Source organism: Engystomops pustulosus, chromosome 1 (genome assembly GCF_040894005.1).
Source record: "Engystomops pustulosus chromosome 1, aEngPut4.maternal, whole genome shotgun sequence".
In the NCBI taxonomy this organism is placed as follows: Eukaryota; Metazoa; Chordata; class Amphibia; order Anura; family Leptodactylidae; genus Engystomops; species Engystomops pustulosus.
In genome coordinates, this window is record NC_092411.1 from 13,560,738 (window position 1) to 13,576,552 (window position 15,815).

Genomic DNA, 15,815 nt, shown 5'->3' on the forward strand with positions numbered 1-15,815 from the left:
GATGGCTAGCCTATGACACGCGTGTCAGCACTGACACGCATAGCCATTTTTGGTGACACGCGGCCGCCCAGTGCCTGCAGTCCGCCCCCCTCCCTGTGTAATGTGCTGCCCCTGTGTTAATGTCCAGCATGCATCCCTGTGTTTCTGCCCCCTGCTTACTTGTCCGCCCACCGTCTGCAACTGCTCCAGGCTGCAATGCGCGCTGCTCGTCACGTGACTGAGGCGACCTGACGTCAGGTCACGCCAGTCACGTGACCCGAGTCGCGCGGTACAACCTGGAGGAGCCGAGCCGCCATTATCGTCAGACCAGCAGTAAAGCTACAGGGAAGAAGACATCACTGGCTAAGTATATAAGTTTATTATTATATTTAAAGGGAGGCGGCTAGGGGTATTTTAGTAGTAAAGGGAGGCGGCTAGGGGTATTTTAGTAGTAAAGGGAGGCGGCTAGGGGTATTTTAGTAGTAAAGGGAGGCGGCTAGGGGTATTTTAGTAGTAAAGGGAGGCGGCTAGGGGTATTTTAGTAGTAAAGGGAGGCGGCTAGGGGTATTTTAGTAGTAAAGGGAGGCGGCTAGGGGTATTTTAGTAGTAAAGGGAGGCGGCTAGGGGTATTTTAGTAGTAAAGGGAGGCGGCTAGGGGTATTTTAGTAGTAAAGGGAGGCGGCTAGGGGTATTTTAGTAGTAAAGGGGGACGGCTAGGGGTATTTTAGAAGTAAAGGGGGACGGCTAGGGGTATTTTAGTAGTAAAGGGGAACAGCTAGGGGTATTTTAGTAGTAAAGGGAGGCGGCTAGGGGTATTTTAGCAGTAAACGCGCTCGGCGCACCATGCGCGCGACCTCTTCCTATTCAGGAGTGCGTAACGCGGTGCGGTGAATCTACTTCGTATATAAAGATTACTAAAGCGTTTAAACGCTTTACATCTGTTTAAAAACATAACGAAAATAAGTGCCGGCACCAGCTCACCCTGAGTGAGTATTTGCAGCTTAGAAGCACGATTGGAAGTGGTGGGTTTCCTTTATTGCGGTTTTCCCATGAAGGAAAGTTAGGCCCTATCCATGAGATATGGCCTTACTTGCTGATCAGTGGGGATCTCAGTGTTGAGACCCCCGCAAATCACAAAAACTACCCCTCGTTGCTCCATCAGATTAAGGGAGCAGACGGTCGCACGTGACCGTTCTGCTCCATTAATCTCTATGGAGCTGACGGAGATCGGTGAGCGCGGCTGTCGCCAATTTCAGCTCCATAGAGTTGTGATCCCTAATTTTCGGAATCTGCTGCCCATGCTGAGACCCCCACTGATCAGCAAGTTAGGTCCTGTGCACTGCGATTCACTAAGATCGTGCGCCCGATATCCTGCATGTGTCGCTTCCCCGCTCAGGTCCCCGGAGTTCACCTTCTTCTTCCTGGTGCATGTAAGTGCATTGTCTTGCGACACAATTTGAAGGTTAAATCCCGCGCTCAGTCCGAATCAGTTGAATCATCCGACGGCCCGGCCCCCAATTTGTGTCGCATTGAAGCAGCGCACCTGCGCCACAATCCGATCGCGTGCACCACAATCCCAGCGCAGACAACTGCCTCATCGGGCCTAAATAACATAAAAGATTTTTGCCGGGTCAATAAGCACATAGCGTTGACAAATTTATTTATTTTTTTAAATTTAATTAGCTTTATTTTAGGGAAGAAATAAACCTTTTTGTACCGCCATCTTACACGCGGCACAACTTTCAAAGCTTTTTGTCGAGGGGGCTTATTATTTACGAAAAGACCCGTAGATTTCATAAACTAGGGGTTCATAAAGTGATTGAGATTAATAGAATAATAATAATTCCATATGGCTAAACCTAGCCCTGCCCCTCCCACACTCCAATAAACCATAGGACATTACCAAGTCAAATACTCCATGGTTTATTTACATGTGAAATCTTCTCAATACATTTATAAAGACACCGAGTGTATAGTCTGAGGACAGCAGCAAGACTGGACGACCACGCAACGGACTCATGCACCTTCAATATATACACAAAATACAGAGAGATAGAAAATCAATACAAAATGAATACAGAGTAAAAGTAAAAAAAAAAAAAAAAGTGTCTGTGAGCACCCCCCTAGGACTCTCACAGAGGAATTTGTGTAATATGACAATACTGCACGTATCAGTGCCCCCCTCCCCCTGCACCCCAATAATACACGTTAAAATAAGTTAGAGCAACACCACAAGGAACTGTGCAAATGAGAGACGGGACCTCGCAGGGTTCAGATCCCTGTCACAATGAGGTCTTGTCAAGAATTTAGCAGTGCTGATGGACTGGGGGTTTAAAGGGGTGTTCCGATAACATTTAAAGTGCCTCTTTGACCCTACGGGGTTGTTCCTGTTCTGCGTGTAAAGTTCGGCCATTTTGAATTTTAAGGGCTGTGTAGCTTTGGTCATAGTCTACATACATAAACCGTTTTCTCCAGCATGTCTAGTTTTACACGTCGGTTAAGGGCGATTCTTACCAGGCACCTATTGTGCCAACTTATCTCGGTTTAGTAAAAAGTATTGGACTTGTTGACCATCAACTAGCCCAGTTCAACTCTCCCCACAGTGGGGCCCCTATACACCTATGGCGTATTAAATATTGCTCCCAACTTGTTCTCATGGAGAGAGGGAAATAATATCCAACACTCTTCCAGCAACATACAAATTGCAAGGTATGTTTCTGCTACAACGAGGTAGGAAAGTCCATGACAGCCCACGTACTATCGGGGACCAGACACAGAATATAGTGTATTCATTTTACCGTATATTCAATTAAAAGGGTTAAAAAGTTATATTTTATTATATTATCTATTGTTAAAGTCGATCAATCCTTTGTATGTCCGGTGGTTCTTAAAAAGGGCGGTCTAGCTTGGTCACCCCCATGGCTAGTATGGAGGATTTTTTAAATTGTACTAACAAAAATGAGTGTTGGCCGAGCTGGAGAGCCTTTGACAACAATTCCAATGATACGTGTATCATGCTGCTGGCTTCTTCCTAGCCTGAGATATATCAGGTATAGTAATTAACATTAGGTACAGATTCAGCTATTCCTGATGTAAGTGGGCACTTTCTGGCTGTGACATCAGCTCAGGGCAATGAAGCCAGAACAGGACAGCAAGTTTATAAGGATGTGATGAGTCACATGCTTGTGATATCACCGAAGGTCCATTTCCATTACATGTACTTTCAAATGAGCTTATTTGTAATTGGACAACCTGAAGCACATGATGAGTCACATGCTTGTGACATCACTACAGGTCCTACAGCCCCTCTCAACTAGTGATGGGAATAACTGCTCTTCTTAGTGAGTGAGCCGAGCCTAATGAGCCTGCTCACCAAGAAGATCCGGCTCTTCTGGCTCTTGAACAGCCAGCCAGTACCCCCACTCCATGGCACTTTTAAGCAGATTAGGGGCGGGGTTAAGTGGGCCATTGTCTCACCGAGGGGAGCCGACTCCAGTTATTGGCGTAAAAGAGCTAGTTCTTAGAGCTGGCTTGTTCACGAACGACACATCACTACTCTCAACAGGCCTCCAGTCGTCTGTAGCTGTACTATACGGTTTCCCATGGAAACCAGAAAGCATGGAAAATCATGAGATTAGCCTGGAGGGAACGTAATAACAATACTAGCTGCTAAATAGCTGAAGCTAATTATAGTAAATAAGAGAATTGCTTATTTTGTGCAGAGTTAGGCAAAAATTGTTATACTTTACAGTTGTACTTTTACGTTTTCAGCTGCCAGGACCTTGGTGGTCATATGATTGGCCAAGGGTTATTTTTTAGAACTTTAAACTATCGGAATACACCTTTAAAATTTGGGATTTTTAAAATCTGGTCCAGCAAATAAAACACAAAAAATGTGTATAAAAACAGTCCCCCCCCACACACACATCTCCTATGTACATACTGGGTTATTCTATGGTCCCCGATGTCTTACATTAATTCTGAACCCTGCGCTCTGGAGCATTGATCTGTAGTAGAAGAATTAATTTTTTTTTTTTTAAAAACGGGAAAACATCACAGATTAATGAGGTATTTCGCTGCACACACATTCAACAATGACCGGGCCTCATGGACCATTAAAGATGCATATAGGGTATTAGGTATTTTGCAATTATGTTTAATTACTAAGATGCATCTACACTTGTCTCCTGTTTTGTTGAAAAAAAAACTATGTGTAAGGTTTGAAAGTAGTCTGTTACCATGGAAACACAGAAGACTGCAAAAGATTTTTTATCCAAATCTATCTGTAAAATGTACCTAATTTTTATGTAAGATGCATGTAAGCGATAAAGAAACAATTTGTAAAAATATTCATACCCTTTAAAAAGGACACGTTTAGCTACAATTTCCCTTTTTAAACAAGACTGAGATACACTGGTAAGAAATGGTTAATGGACTAAACCCAAATAGTTGTAAAATTATTAAAATTATTTAAAAATCCAAAATTATTTGTACACAGCCACTTTTTTAGTTCTGATTGGCTTTGGAGCCACAAGGTTGGCACTTAAGTGACTTGTCTATGAATAGGGAACTTTTTGAAAAATTTTTCAATAAAGTGAAAAATCAGGCAGAAAACTGAACATTTAAAGGGGCTGTTAAGGATTAAAAAAAAAACTGCAACTCTAGAAGATATGTCTATATCTCAGCTTCATCATCAATATACTCGGGGTTGAAATGTAATAAAACAATCTAATTCTTGACAACCCCTTTAAAAGGACATTCTAGGATGAAAGACTGTATGCAAATTAGCCTAAGGGTCTCCAGGCTCCATTAACACCTATGAACCCTGGAGCCTCTCGTGCTCATTTGCATACAATTCTTCACCCTGGTGGTAGATGCCCTTTAAGGGGCAGGTATAAAAAAGAACCTCTGAAAAAGGAAAAACCTGCCTTTGTTCCCCTTGGCAACTCATCACAGAGCAGCTGTAATTCTAATCCCAAAAATCAACATTGGCACAAAAAAAAAAAAAACAATCTGATGACACGTCGTATCGGCAGGTTTAAAATCTAAACCAGTGATCTAATTGGATGCTACAGCTAACTCATATGTCAAATTGTGGTATTGTCACCAAATGTATCCAATCAGAGGTTCGGAGTTTTTTCATAAATGACAGAGCCAATCTGTCATTGACCACTTCCTATGGCGAATTTCTTCAGCTTTCCTTTGAGTTAGGTTTAAGTCTCCCCCAAGTCACCCAACTTTTGGCAATTGAACTTGCAACCTTAACCCCTTATACTAGCGATTTCCAAAACAAACCCCCCTGGAATTCCCCTATATGTTCATGACTTGGACAGAAAAGGGGTAGAGGTTGTTCAAACTTTGTGTTGGGAACACGGAATTGGAGACAACAGTCTTCGACAGATTTTCAAAGTATATTCGGGGAACTCCACAAAGTGTCATCAGTCACAAGACCACTGCGGCCACATCATGGCTCCAGTGGGCCCTGGTGACATCACATTACCAAGACCCATCAAGTCCACCAGTTGACACTCGTGGTCTCAGGACCAACACTTGTGGACTAGTCAAGAGTGCCAATGATCCCAACAGAGGCCACATCACTGGAATCAGGAGCCATAGTAAACATTGCTTGCCTTGACTCCTAGGAGCGTTCAGAAATTCTTGGAAAAATCCCTTTAAATTGGTCTACCTTTACAGAAAAATTGATTTACCATCATCCAGATTCATCATGAATCCATAGTACTCTAAGCCCACCCTTCTTTTTCCTAACATATTCCAATGGGAGAGAGCCAATAAACCCATATTCGTATTCACTGGTTTGGCCAACCCACCCAAATAGGCATCGGGTGACAAGCCAAGTACAGACAACCTCACATCCAAAAAGGTGAAGGGAATATGGGGGGGGGGGGGTGTCAATATTTTTGCAACAATTCCCATTTACCAAATCAACGAAACTCCCACAAAACTATACATCTGGTATTTTATAAAAGAAACAATTAGATCATTATGACCCCCGAGCACCAAAGAGCAGCACATTCATAAGACCGGATGACATGAAATCTCAACACCGATTCAAAAACTGCAGTCGAAATCTGATCACTTTATGTCACTACCGGTTACAGCGCTGTCCTTCCATGATCAGATTATCCATATACTTCCCCTGTATCTCTAGTCCTGGTATATATAGATATATATATATATTTATATAGCTATGTCCCGTTCTATATTCTTTCTGAAGCATTCAGAAATATCCTAAGCAGCACATCCCTGTACTACCGTTACACTGCCAATATTCATCTATCATGGAAAGCAGACTGGCAGGGGTTAAATATCCTTCTCATCTAGGAGATATCACATATATTTAAAAAAAAAACAAAAAAAAATCTACATCAATACAGTCACAAAGTATAAAAATTTCTTTCGATATTTACATATGCTTTACACGAATACTGCTTTAGTAGTGTTGTGTGAAGGTATCGGAAAGGTTGGTGAGACAACTAAATATTGCCACAAAAATTTTTCCCTTACTTTAGGCCCTTGATACCCCACCCACCCACTCCGAGTTAAACACCATCGAACTCAAGCCCAAACCACCAGAAGTTCATCATGGCTCCCCAACCAAAGTGGAGGTTCTTTCACTTATCGGTGGAGGTCATCCTCTTAGACTTGATGAAAGCCATCCCGTGAGTCCTCATGTGGGTGTTCAAAGCGGCTTCCGTTTCAAAGGTTTTTGAGCAGACCTTACACGTCTTGTCCGAGGATACATTGTCCACTGTCTTACTAGCGACACTCTCTTTGTTCGTCTGTTGAGTGTCCTCTCCGGAACCATTCTGCTTGGTGGAAGTCTGAGGTTCCTTGAGCTTATGAACGATGAAGAGGTGTCTGGAAAGGGAGACGTGAGATGTATAGCAAAGGCCACATTCTTGGCACTGGTAAGACGAGCCATCGGACTTGTGTTGGGGGATGTGTTCATGGAACTGGAGGAGGTTTTCAGTGGTGAAGCCGCAGACCGCGCACTTGTGAACCTTGAAGACATTGATTTTGAGTTTCTTCAAAGGTTGAGTGATGGTGCCTTTTGATGATTGGAACTCCACAACCGGCTCTTCCAACTTCCTTTTTGGTTTAGGCTCCTAGTAAAGTTTAAAAAATATATATATATTTGGGCTGATATTTATTTATCTTCATTTAATAATAGTGTCGACAAGAGTTAAAAGGAAGAAGTAAAGGGGAAGGAAGAGTAAGAGCTAAAACGGACAACCATAGTCTGTACATGAATCATAGACCCCAGTTCCAGGAACGGAACTGTGGGCATTTTAGCCATATATGCAAATAAGTTTTCCGGGATGGGATAAGGACAACCTTGCCACGCTTGGCTACCATAGATATACTGGTTTGGGTAATGGGGCTGTCTCAAAAGGTTTTCCTTACGCAAACGTTTTCCAGGATGGGATATTTCCCAAAAATCTCAAGTGGAGCATCAATGGCTGCAATTCTCTACATGAAATTGAGGTGGCCTTAATTGGCAAAGTAAGAAGAACTCTTACTTTCCATCCCATTATAGTGATATATCATGATTACAGTGTAGATGCTGCAGTTTAGTGGGGAAGAAGGCGTCTCCTTACATCATATATCACTATTATGCAAAGAGTCCCCTCCTGGTCCATAAATTCTAGAATCACTGTTTGTGATGTACATACTGACTATGGATATTAGTTTCGTACTTAGAAAAGTGGAAAAGAATTGAAGTAGTAGAGGAAAAGAGAAGGGAAATTAGAAGGCAGTAAAGAAGTACATAAAAAAAGAAAAAAGAAATACATGGCAAAATGTGGACAAGTAATGAAGGAAAATACATGGAAGAAAGGAAGGGAAAAAAGAAGGAAGAAAAACACAAGAGGAAGGAAGTGGGAAAAAAGGAGAGGAAATAAACAAAAGCAAGTTTAAAACAATGGAAAAATGAAAATAAAATTATAATAATTGAAGCATAATTAATGAAAGGCATAAAAAAAATAGTACTGCCGGAAAAGACTGAAAGGAAAAAAGGAGTTTAGGAAAGGTGTAAAAGAAATGATTTGATTGAGAAGGGAAAAATGGAATTGGATGGGCAGTGTTGCAAAAAGGAAGGTAGGGAGGGAGCAGGAAAAGGAACAAAAAGGGAAAATAGAAAAAAGAGAAAAAAAGGAAAGAAAAAGGTAGGTACGGGAGTTTTACACTAGGATCACCCTGGCTGCGGCATAGTGCTCATTGGTTTTCTCCTAAGATTTCTTACAGATGTAACTTCATACGCCTGACATCCCCAGCACATCCCCAGCTGACCCAGCGTCAGCCACGTGCGATATCGAGAAGCCACATCCTACCTGCGGATCTTCTTTGACTTCTGGCATCTCCACATCCTTCACTTTTTCCACTTTCACCTTTGTTTCCTTGATGCTGTGCATGAGCTGGATGTGTTTCTCTAGCATCAGACGTTTGGTGAAGGCTCGCTTGGAATCGGGGCAATGTCTGTGCAGAGACGCGGGCACTTCGGTTACTCAGATTTGCAGAAACACATGTAAAACATATGAACATATATATAGAGATCTATGGTGGTTATGCCTGTGGTGAAATAAAGGCCTCATTGTGCTATATCATTCTGCAGGAACAAGGCCTCCACTTATGATAAAGTAAAACATCCCTCTCTACGCGTTACAGGCAATTGACAATGAAGCTACAGAGAAAACCTGGTTTCCAACGATGGTGGTGGTACAAAATATTGACTCATGGGCTCTTTTGGCCTAGATTTTGGCAAGTACATAATGGCCCACTGGAAGTTTAGGGTTAGGATCTGCTAGATATGCAAGACCCTAGAGGTAACAGATGGTGGACTTTATTTCTCATGACTGTACATGTCTGTAGATGACCCGATTGTACATGGGCATTGTACGGATACTCACGGGCAGGTGTACATCTTGCGGATGCCTTTGTGTTTGATGCGGTTGTGCCGACATAGACTGTGGGATGAACTGAATGACTTGTCGCACTGCCGACACGGGTATTTCTTCATGTGCTGTGGAGGAGAAGACGTGAAGAGTCAATTAATCGAGCGATTAAAAGAAAAAAAAAGAAAGAGATAGATAGATAGATATCTATCTCCATCTTCAATGCAATATAGAAGCACAAAACCTTTACACCTCAATGAAGGACCTCAATGTCCTTGAATCTTTAGATATGTTAGGAAACTGGGTGAACCTGTATGCCCTTCATTATATACAGTTGTCATACAGTTTAACCTGAATGGAGGCATCTGTAAAAGAGGTCTAATGGGGCGTGGGTAACAGCATAATGGACACTGTATGGGGACACCTGTAGTAGACACTGAGGCGCACCAAAAGGAATCCCCAGTTGGAGGCCGGAGGGGCGGCAGCGGGAGCCCCAGCCGGAGGGGCGGCAGCGGGAGCCCCAGCCGGAGGGGCGGCAGCGGGAGCCCCAGCCGGAAGGGAGGCAGCGGGAGCCCCAGCCGGAAGGGAGGCAGCGGGAGCCCCAGCCGGAGGGGCGGCAGCGGGAGCCCCAGCCGGAGGGGCGGCAGCGGGAGCCCCAGCCGGAGGGGCGGCAGCGGGAGCCCCAGCCGGAGGGGCGGCAGCGGGAGCCCCAGCCGGAGGCGCGGCAGCGGGAGCCCCAGCCGGAGGCGCGGCAGCGGGAGCCCCAGCCGGAGGCGCGGCAGCGGGAGCCCCAGCCGGAGGCGCGGTAGCGGGAGCCCCAGCCGGAGGCGCGGCAGCGGGAGCCCCAGTCGGAGGCGCTCAATGAAAGTCCCAATGGGAGGCCCAGAACAGTCACTGTATGAAGATTTCCAAATCTCTATTACAGCACAACTGTGAAATTTGCAGCACCAGAATGCTGTTTAGTTGGTATAAGTGTTTGTACTTTATCTATTCTGGCATTAATACACAAGCTCACATCAAGTCGCGGAGTAGATTTTCCCTTTGGGGGCCAGATTCTGAACCCAAATATACAGATGATGAATACAAAACTGCTCTCACAGAGAAATTGCACAAAAAATTTTCCTCTTATTATCCTAAAGTCGGAGGAGTACATTGTTGGATATGACCCATCTTCTCTCCTCTGATGAGCCGTTTTATGGCTGGCCGATTTTTTACCTAACCGCCTCCTATTTTTAATCCCTGTTTTGGGCTTTGCAATGGAGGATTGATACCTTTACATGGCACTTGGTGCAGCTCATTAATTCTGTTCTTGTCTGGCCTCGTAAGATGTAGGTCAGCGTCTACCCTCTTCTCGTAGGCTTCTCTATAGTCTACAAAGCAGAGACCACCCTTGGAGAATCCCACTGCTTTTCTATGCTGGGCTACATACAGACGCATTGGCTGTACTTTCCTTACAAGCTGCAAGTCTCCCATTGAAGTCTATCTTTGGAATGAGACTCTTAGAAGACTCCATCCAGACTTGGCTTTGTAGCTTGGTGGTGAGCTCATCTCTCACCTCTCTCTTTTCACCGGTTACATCTCCATTGGCTTTTAGATGGTGAATAAGACATTTCATAAAAGATTAAGCAGCACTTTAGCGATGCAGCTGTTAAATCCTACGTGATGGCTCTAAACTCGCGGGGCAACATGTAAATCCTTTAAGTTTGAGAGGTTTTTTTTTTCAGCACATTTACAGGATTTATGCTTTTTGCTCATTAACACCAGCAATTCCAAACCAAATGATCCCAACCACTATATTCACACACAGCAGATCGGATGCTGAAATTAACCCTATTCAGATGAATACAGGAATCCCCAAAAGGATGGAGGCGCCTGTTGCCCAAGTGTAGCTGCCACATTCATCCACTAGAAGTCCATTCATACACTTGCCATATTAGGGGAATAGAGTGGCTTCATACACAGTATCGGACTGGCCCACCAGAGCATCAGAGAATCCTCCGGTGGGCCCCAGGTTCTAACACTTTATAATGGGCCCCAAAGATCTTCATTTAGAAGTGAATGGAGTAATCACTGGATATTATGATCTATTTCATATAGGACGATACCGATATTATAGATTATTAGATCTTTTTGATGATCCATCCTATGTACCATTTATGGTATTTTATTGACAAAGGGTGGGCCCTCAAGATTAACACCTCTGGGAGGCCCGACATATCCCATTCTGACACTATTGATACATGTGCATTCATTTGTTTGAGGATACAGGGGATCCCCAATCTTACAACGCTGGGATCCCCACCAACAGTAATACCCAATAATCAGGAATCCCTTATTTGGTGGATTGTAATAGAAGCCTCTGGGCATCTTTGTCTCTGGACCGTATTCAATCAGAACTTGACACTCGGATGAAGTTAAAGGTGTAATCATACAATTGTGTGCGTTGTTAGTAGCAGCAGGACTGTGATATATACGAATTTATATTCCAGGATTGTAGATTCTCCAAATGCACTGGGGATGTGTCCTCACATTTCTATGCTCTGTTCTTTCTGCAGACAGTATTAAGTATTGTCCCTGGAGAAATGGTTTACAATGATCTTTGTGTATGTTATTAGTAGCAGCAGGACTGTGAAATATGGATTTATATTCCAAGAATGTAGCTTGTCCATCTGCATTGGGGCCGGGGTGTCTCCTCACACTGCTGACCTATTACCTATATGCGATTAAAGGAAACTTGCCACTACGAATCTACCTATTAAGTTTGATGCGATGATAGGTGCATCTAATGTATGTAAGGATAACCCTTTTTAGGGCAAATTCTTTACTCCCCTCTATCTTTTCTAATCTTTAATCAGGGTAATATGCAAATTTTCTAATGAGGCTACTGGGGCGTGGAGTAGCTGGAGCTGAGGCTACCCGGTGCGGCTACTCCACGCCCCAGTAGCCTCTTTGATCCTCCTACCCAGACATCTTCAGCGCACAGCTACATGGAGCTGCGCACACTCGTCTGCGAAGCTGGAGTTCTGCGAATGCTCAGAACACAGGCCAGCGGCTGTGCGGTCTCGGCTCCAAAGCCGAAGCTACTGTGCATATGCAGAACTCCGGCCTTATTGACGAGTGTGCGCAGCTCCTTGTAGCTGCATGCTGGAGATGTCTGGGTAGGAGGATCAAAGAGACTACTGGGGTGTGGAGTAGCCGTGCGGTATAGCCTCAGCTCCTGCTACTCCACGCCCCAGTAGCCTCTTTAGAAAATTAGCATATTACCCTGATTAAAGATTAGAAAAGATAGAGGGGAGTAAAGGATGAGCCCTAAAAAGGGCTATTCTTACATTTATTAGATCCACCTACCACCGGATAAACCTTAATAGGTAGATCCATAGTGGTAGGTTTCCTTTAACTACTCCCATTCCCTCTACTCTGAGTGACCGCTATAGTATTAAACCAGAAGCCCGAAGCAGTATGGCATCAAAGTAGCTCAATGCAAAGAGCTGAGGATGCACCCCTAGTACACTTGGAGGAAATACAATCCTGAAATATAAATCAAATTGCTACTACACAATGTTATGTGTACAGATTTCCATAGACAGTGCCTTATAGTGGTTCCATGGTCAAACCTTCTGACAGGTTTCCTTTCAATCAATGTATCCTAACAATTTACAAAAAAAGTTGGTTCAAAAATGGCACCTTTTTTCGCAGTTTAGAAGGTCCCCGCTAGACATCAGCCTCACTTTGTTGCTGAGTATTATGCGGCACGACACTACTTACAACTGAGGACATTAGAGATGTAAAACGCGGCAGCTCTCTACGTAAAAGATTCATGATCCGGGGGAACACACAGAAGGAGAACTACAGAAAGGGAGACGTCTGTCACATTCAGAAACATCCCTTTGTTGGCTAGCCAGGTTGTCTTCCGTTTTTCCCTGTCTAATTTCACAAGACAAGAGCAGCGACTGCCAAGGGGAGCGCAGATCAAAGCTTAGACTACAAAGACATAAAATGCTATGTTTCATTAAAATGTACTAAAGAATAGGATTAAAGGGGAACTCTTTCAACACATATCAGATAAAATGATAATATTGCGGAGATTTAGGAATGGGGACAGCTCTATCCAATCTACACTGATCCTTCATGTCTTCCCAATGTTGTTTATGCTCAACCCGATGAATGGCAGCCACCATGATGACTTCTCCACCTTCTATGTCTCCAATGCACTGGATTAGGATACCGGTAACTACGAGTAGATGAGGGTGACCTTACCTTCCCATGCTCCTTCCTCATGTGTGATATATACACGTCTCTGTGGGTGAAGTACTGATCACAGTCCCAGCAGGTCCAGCCCGCGACTCCGGTCTTCCTGACCGATTGGCTTGTCTTCTTTTCTGGGACAACTGCTTTCTTTTCAGTTTTCTCTGCTCCATTTACAGACTTTGCTTCTTCCTTGCTGGGGCTGGTGGAGTTCTGGGTAGTGGGCTTGGTGCTCAAGGGTAAAGTGGAACCAACTTTTGGAGGGCCCTCTATACTCTTCAGTGTCCCATGCATAGACTGCCAAACGAATGAAAACAAAGTGCACAAGTTATAAAGAGATTGCCTATTGGTTATTTATCCTTTTTGTTATTCCTTACAAAACTTTTACAAATTGTTGCCCATTTGTGCCCAAATGGTTTGATAATTTGGATCCAAGTTCTCTAAAGCTTGTCATACAAATACCTATGCCAAACAGATCGCCAAGTGGTGCATGTGTATTGAATAGGGAGGAGGTAGGTGTCTAGTGGTTGCCCATCAAAAATAATAGGTCACATTGAAATACAACTGTACCATCTTCATCTGCCCCCAAGAGAAGATTATAGAAGGACCCATAACCTATAGATAGCTGGCTTCTTCCACCAAAATTCTTGGGTTCCGCTGTCTCGATGTATGGGTTGGTTTAGACCATGGTTTAGGCCATGATCACCAAACACTCAAGTGACTCCCGAGTCCAAGAAGAGTAACCAAATTTCCCAAACCTTGCAGATGCTAGACCTATGAAATCTTTATGGGTTGTCCATCCCAAAGTGATATTTGAGCACTGATCTGAGGACACAGAGATGACTGCCCCTTTCGGAAAGCCCCTTGGAGTGAACATCAAGTTCTTCTCATACCTTGATGTGATCCATCATCAGCTGCTTCTGTGCGTACAAGAGGGAACAGTCCGGACACTTAAATACGGAGACTTTCTGGTGCTCGAGATGCTGATCAAAGTGACGATAGAGCAGCGGCTGCATGGTGAAGACCGTGTCACACATGGAACATTTGTAGATAATTCTGGAACAAAAGAGAAGGAACATTCAATATCATTAGTCACACTGGCAGATGTCCTCTAATGACCATAACATTGGGTCATTAGATGGAGGCACCTTGACTGTGGTGATCCATGCTCTCTTTCCTTCTAAAAAATCAATGTTTAAAATTATGCTTATCAGCTAGAAGGGCTATGGGGGTGTTACCAGAGCTCTTCTGTGCTGTAGCTTCACAGGCTGTTACAATGTGCATTAGCATTTTTTCCCTCCAATTGTATGAAATGACCGCAGGCAGAGGAAGAGGGAAGTGCAACAGCCTGTGAAGCTACAGCACAAAGGGGCTCTTGTAACACACCTCAGAGGCCTTCTAGCTCATTAGCATAATTTTAAAAGTTGATTTTCGATGGAAGGAAGCCATAAGTAACATATCTAAAACGATTATCACAGTCCCGGTGCCTGGATCTATGAGTAATGTCCCTGGTTTATCAGGATGGATTTTCATGGTAGATTCCTACAAGAGAGGGCCACCAATGACTTGATACCTCTAGATAGGGGATAAAAGTTTGTGGTGAGAAAAACAAATTTATATAATCAACTGGAAGACCCCTTTAAAAATAGTTTGCTTTATTAAAACTGCAAAGTTCCTCCGGCCCCCGGTGACATGAAGTGTAATTGAGGTTGTAAAAGCGGCATAATTACGGTGAAACGTAGAATCAATACCTACTTAGCATCCCTGTTAAAAGCAGAACAATGTTTTCTCCCCGTAAAGTAAGCAACCTGCGTTATTATTTTATTAAATCCGCTCGTGTTCCTCCACACCCAGGGCATTTTCTTAAGAGTTTTGCATTTTTCATAAAGGAGAAAGTGACAAATTAATGATGGATGATCCCCTCCCCCGCAGTCCCTCGTATAACCTGGCAGAAGGGGGGGGGGGTGTTTGCAGGCTACACAGTCCTCCTGATGCTTATGTTGCCTGAGTCCTCGCTAAATGCCAATGGGGTCGTCTTAAATTTTGTGTAATGTCAACGTGCGAGGGGGGAACAAATATCAAAACTTTAGAAGAACTTTAAAACTTTTCCAATGACTTTTCCGTTTTCTGTGCTTTCGGTTTGGAAGGTTTTTTTGAAAAAGCTCTTCTCAGATCCTCTCTTAGTGTTTGTTATACTGTGTATTAATAATAATATATTTATATAGTGCACATATATTACGCAGCGCTGCACAGAGTTTGCCAAATTGGTCCCTGTCCCCAATGAGGCTCACAATCTAATCAACCTACCAGTATGTTTTGGAGTGTGGGAGGAAACCGGAGGACCCGGAGGAAACCCACGCAAACACTGAGAGAACATACAAACTATTTGCAGATTTTTTGGTAAAGACGTTGATTTGCATAATTTCACGGATACAGAAATTGAGGTTCCCATGAGAAAATTCCGATTTACGAGACAGTACCTTATGGAAGACCTGAAAGAAAACTTGGGCAGACTAAAGCTCAGACCCGATAGGCCATTCCACATGGGGAGGAAGCTCCACTGAAAATTGGGAGGGACATTGAAGGAGTATCGGAGGCTTGGGACACCTGAATATTTGTTTTCTTTGTTTAACTATAGTCATTGTTTTTGCATTTCATTTGTGAGAGGGGGGGGGGGAG

The 15,815-nt window shown here is 43.7% G+C and overlaps 1 protein-coding gene across 6 annotated transcripts in view; it reads right to left on the reverse strand.

Moving 5' to 3' along the window:
* Positions 1-5,015: 5,015 nt before the first annotated feature.
* Positions 5,016-15,815, reverse strand: part of ZNF532 (zinc finger protein 532) — a 46,755-nt gene continuing 35,955 nt past the window's right edge. For all 6 annotated transcript variants that reach the window (XM_072133442.1, XM_072133428.1, XM_072133436.1 and 3 more), the window contains 5 exons: positions 14,030-14,192; positions 13,149-13,433; positions 8,907-9,019; positions 8,331-8,475; positions 5,016-7,106 (listed from right to left, as the gene is read on the reverse strand). In XM_072133442.1, the coding sequence (XP_071989543.1) occupies positions 6,612-7,106; positions 8,331-8,475; positions 8,907-9,019; positions 13,149-13,433; positions 14,030-14,192 (1,201 nt within the window). In that variant the 3' untranslated portion in view covers positions 5,016-6,611. The remainder of the gene's footprint in view (positions 7,107-8,330; positions 8,476-8,906; positions 9,020-13,148; positions 13,434-14,029; positions 14,193-15,815) is intronic.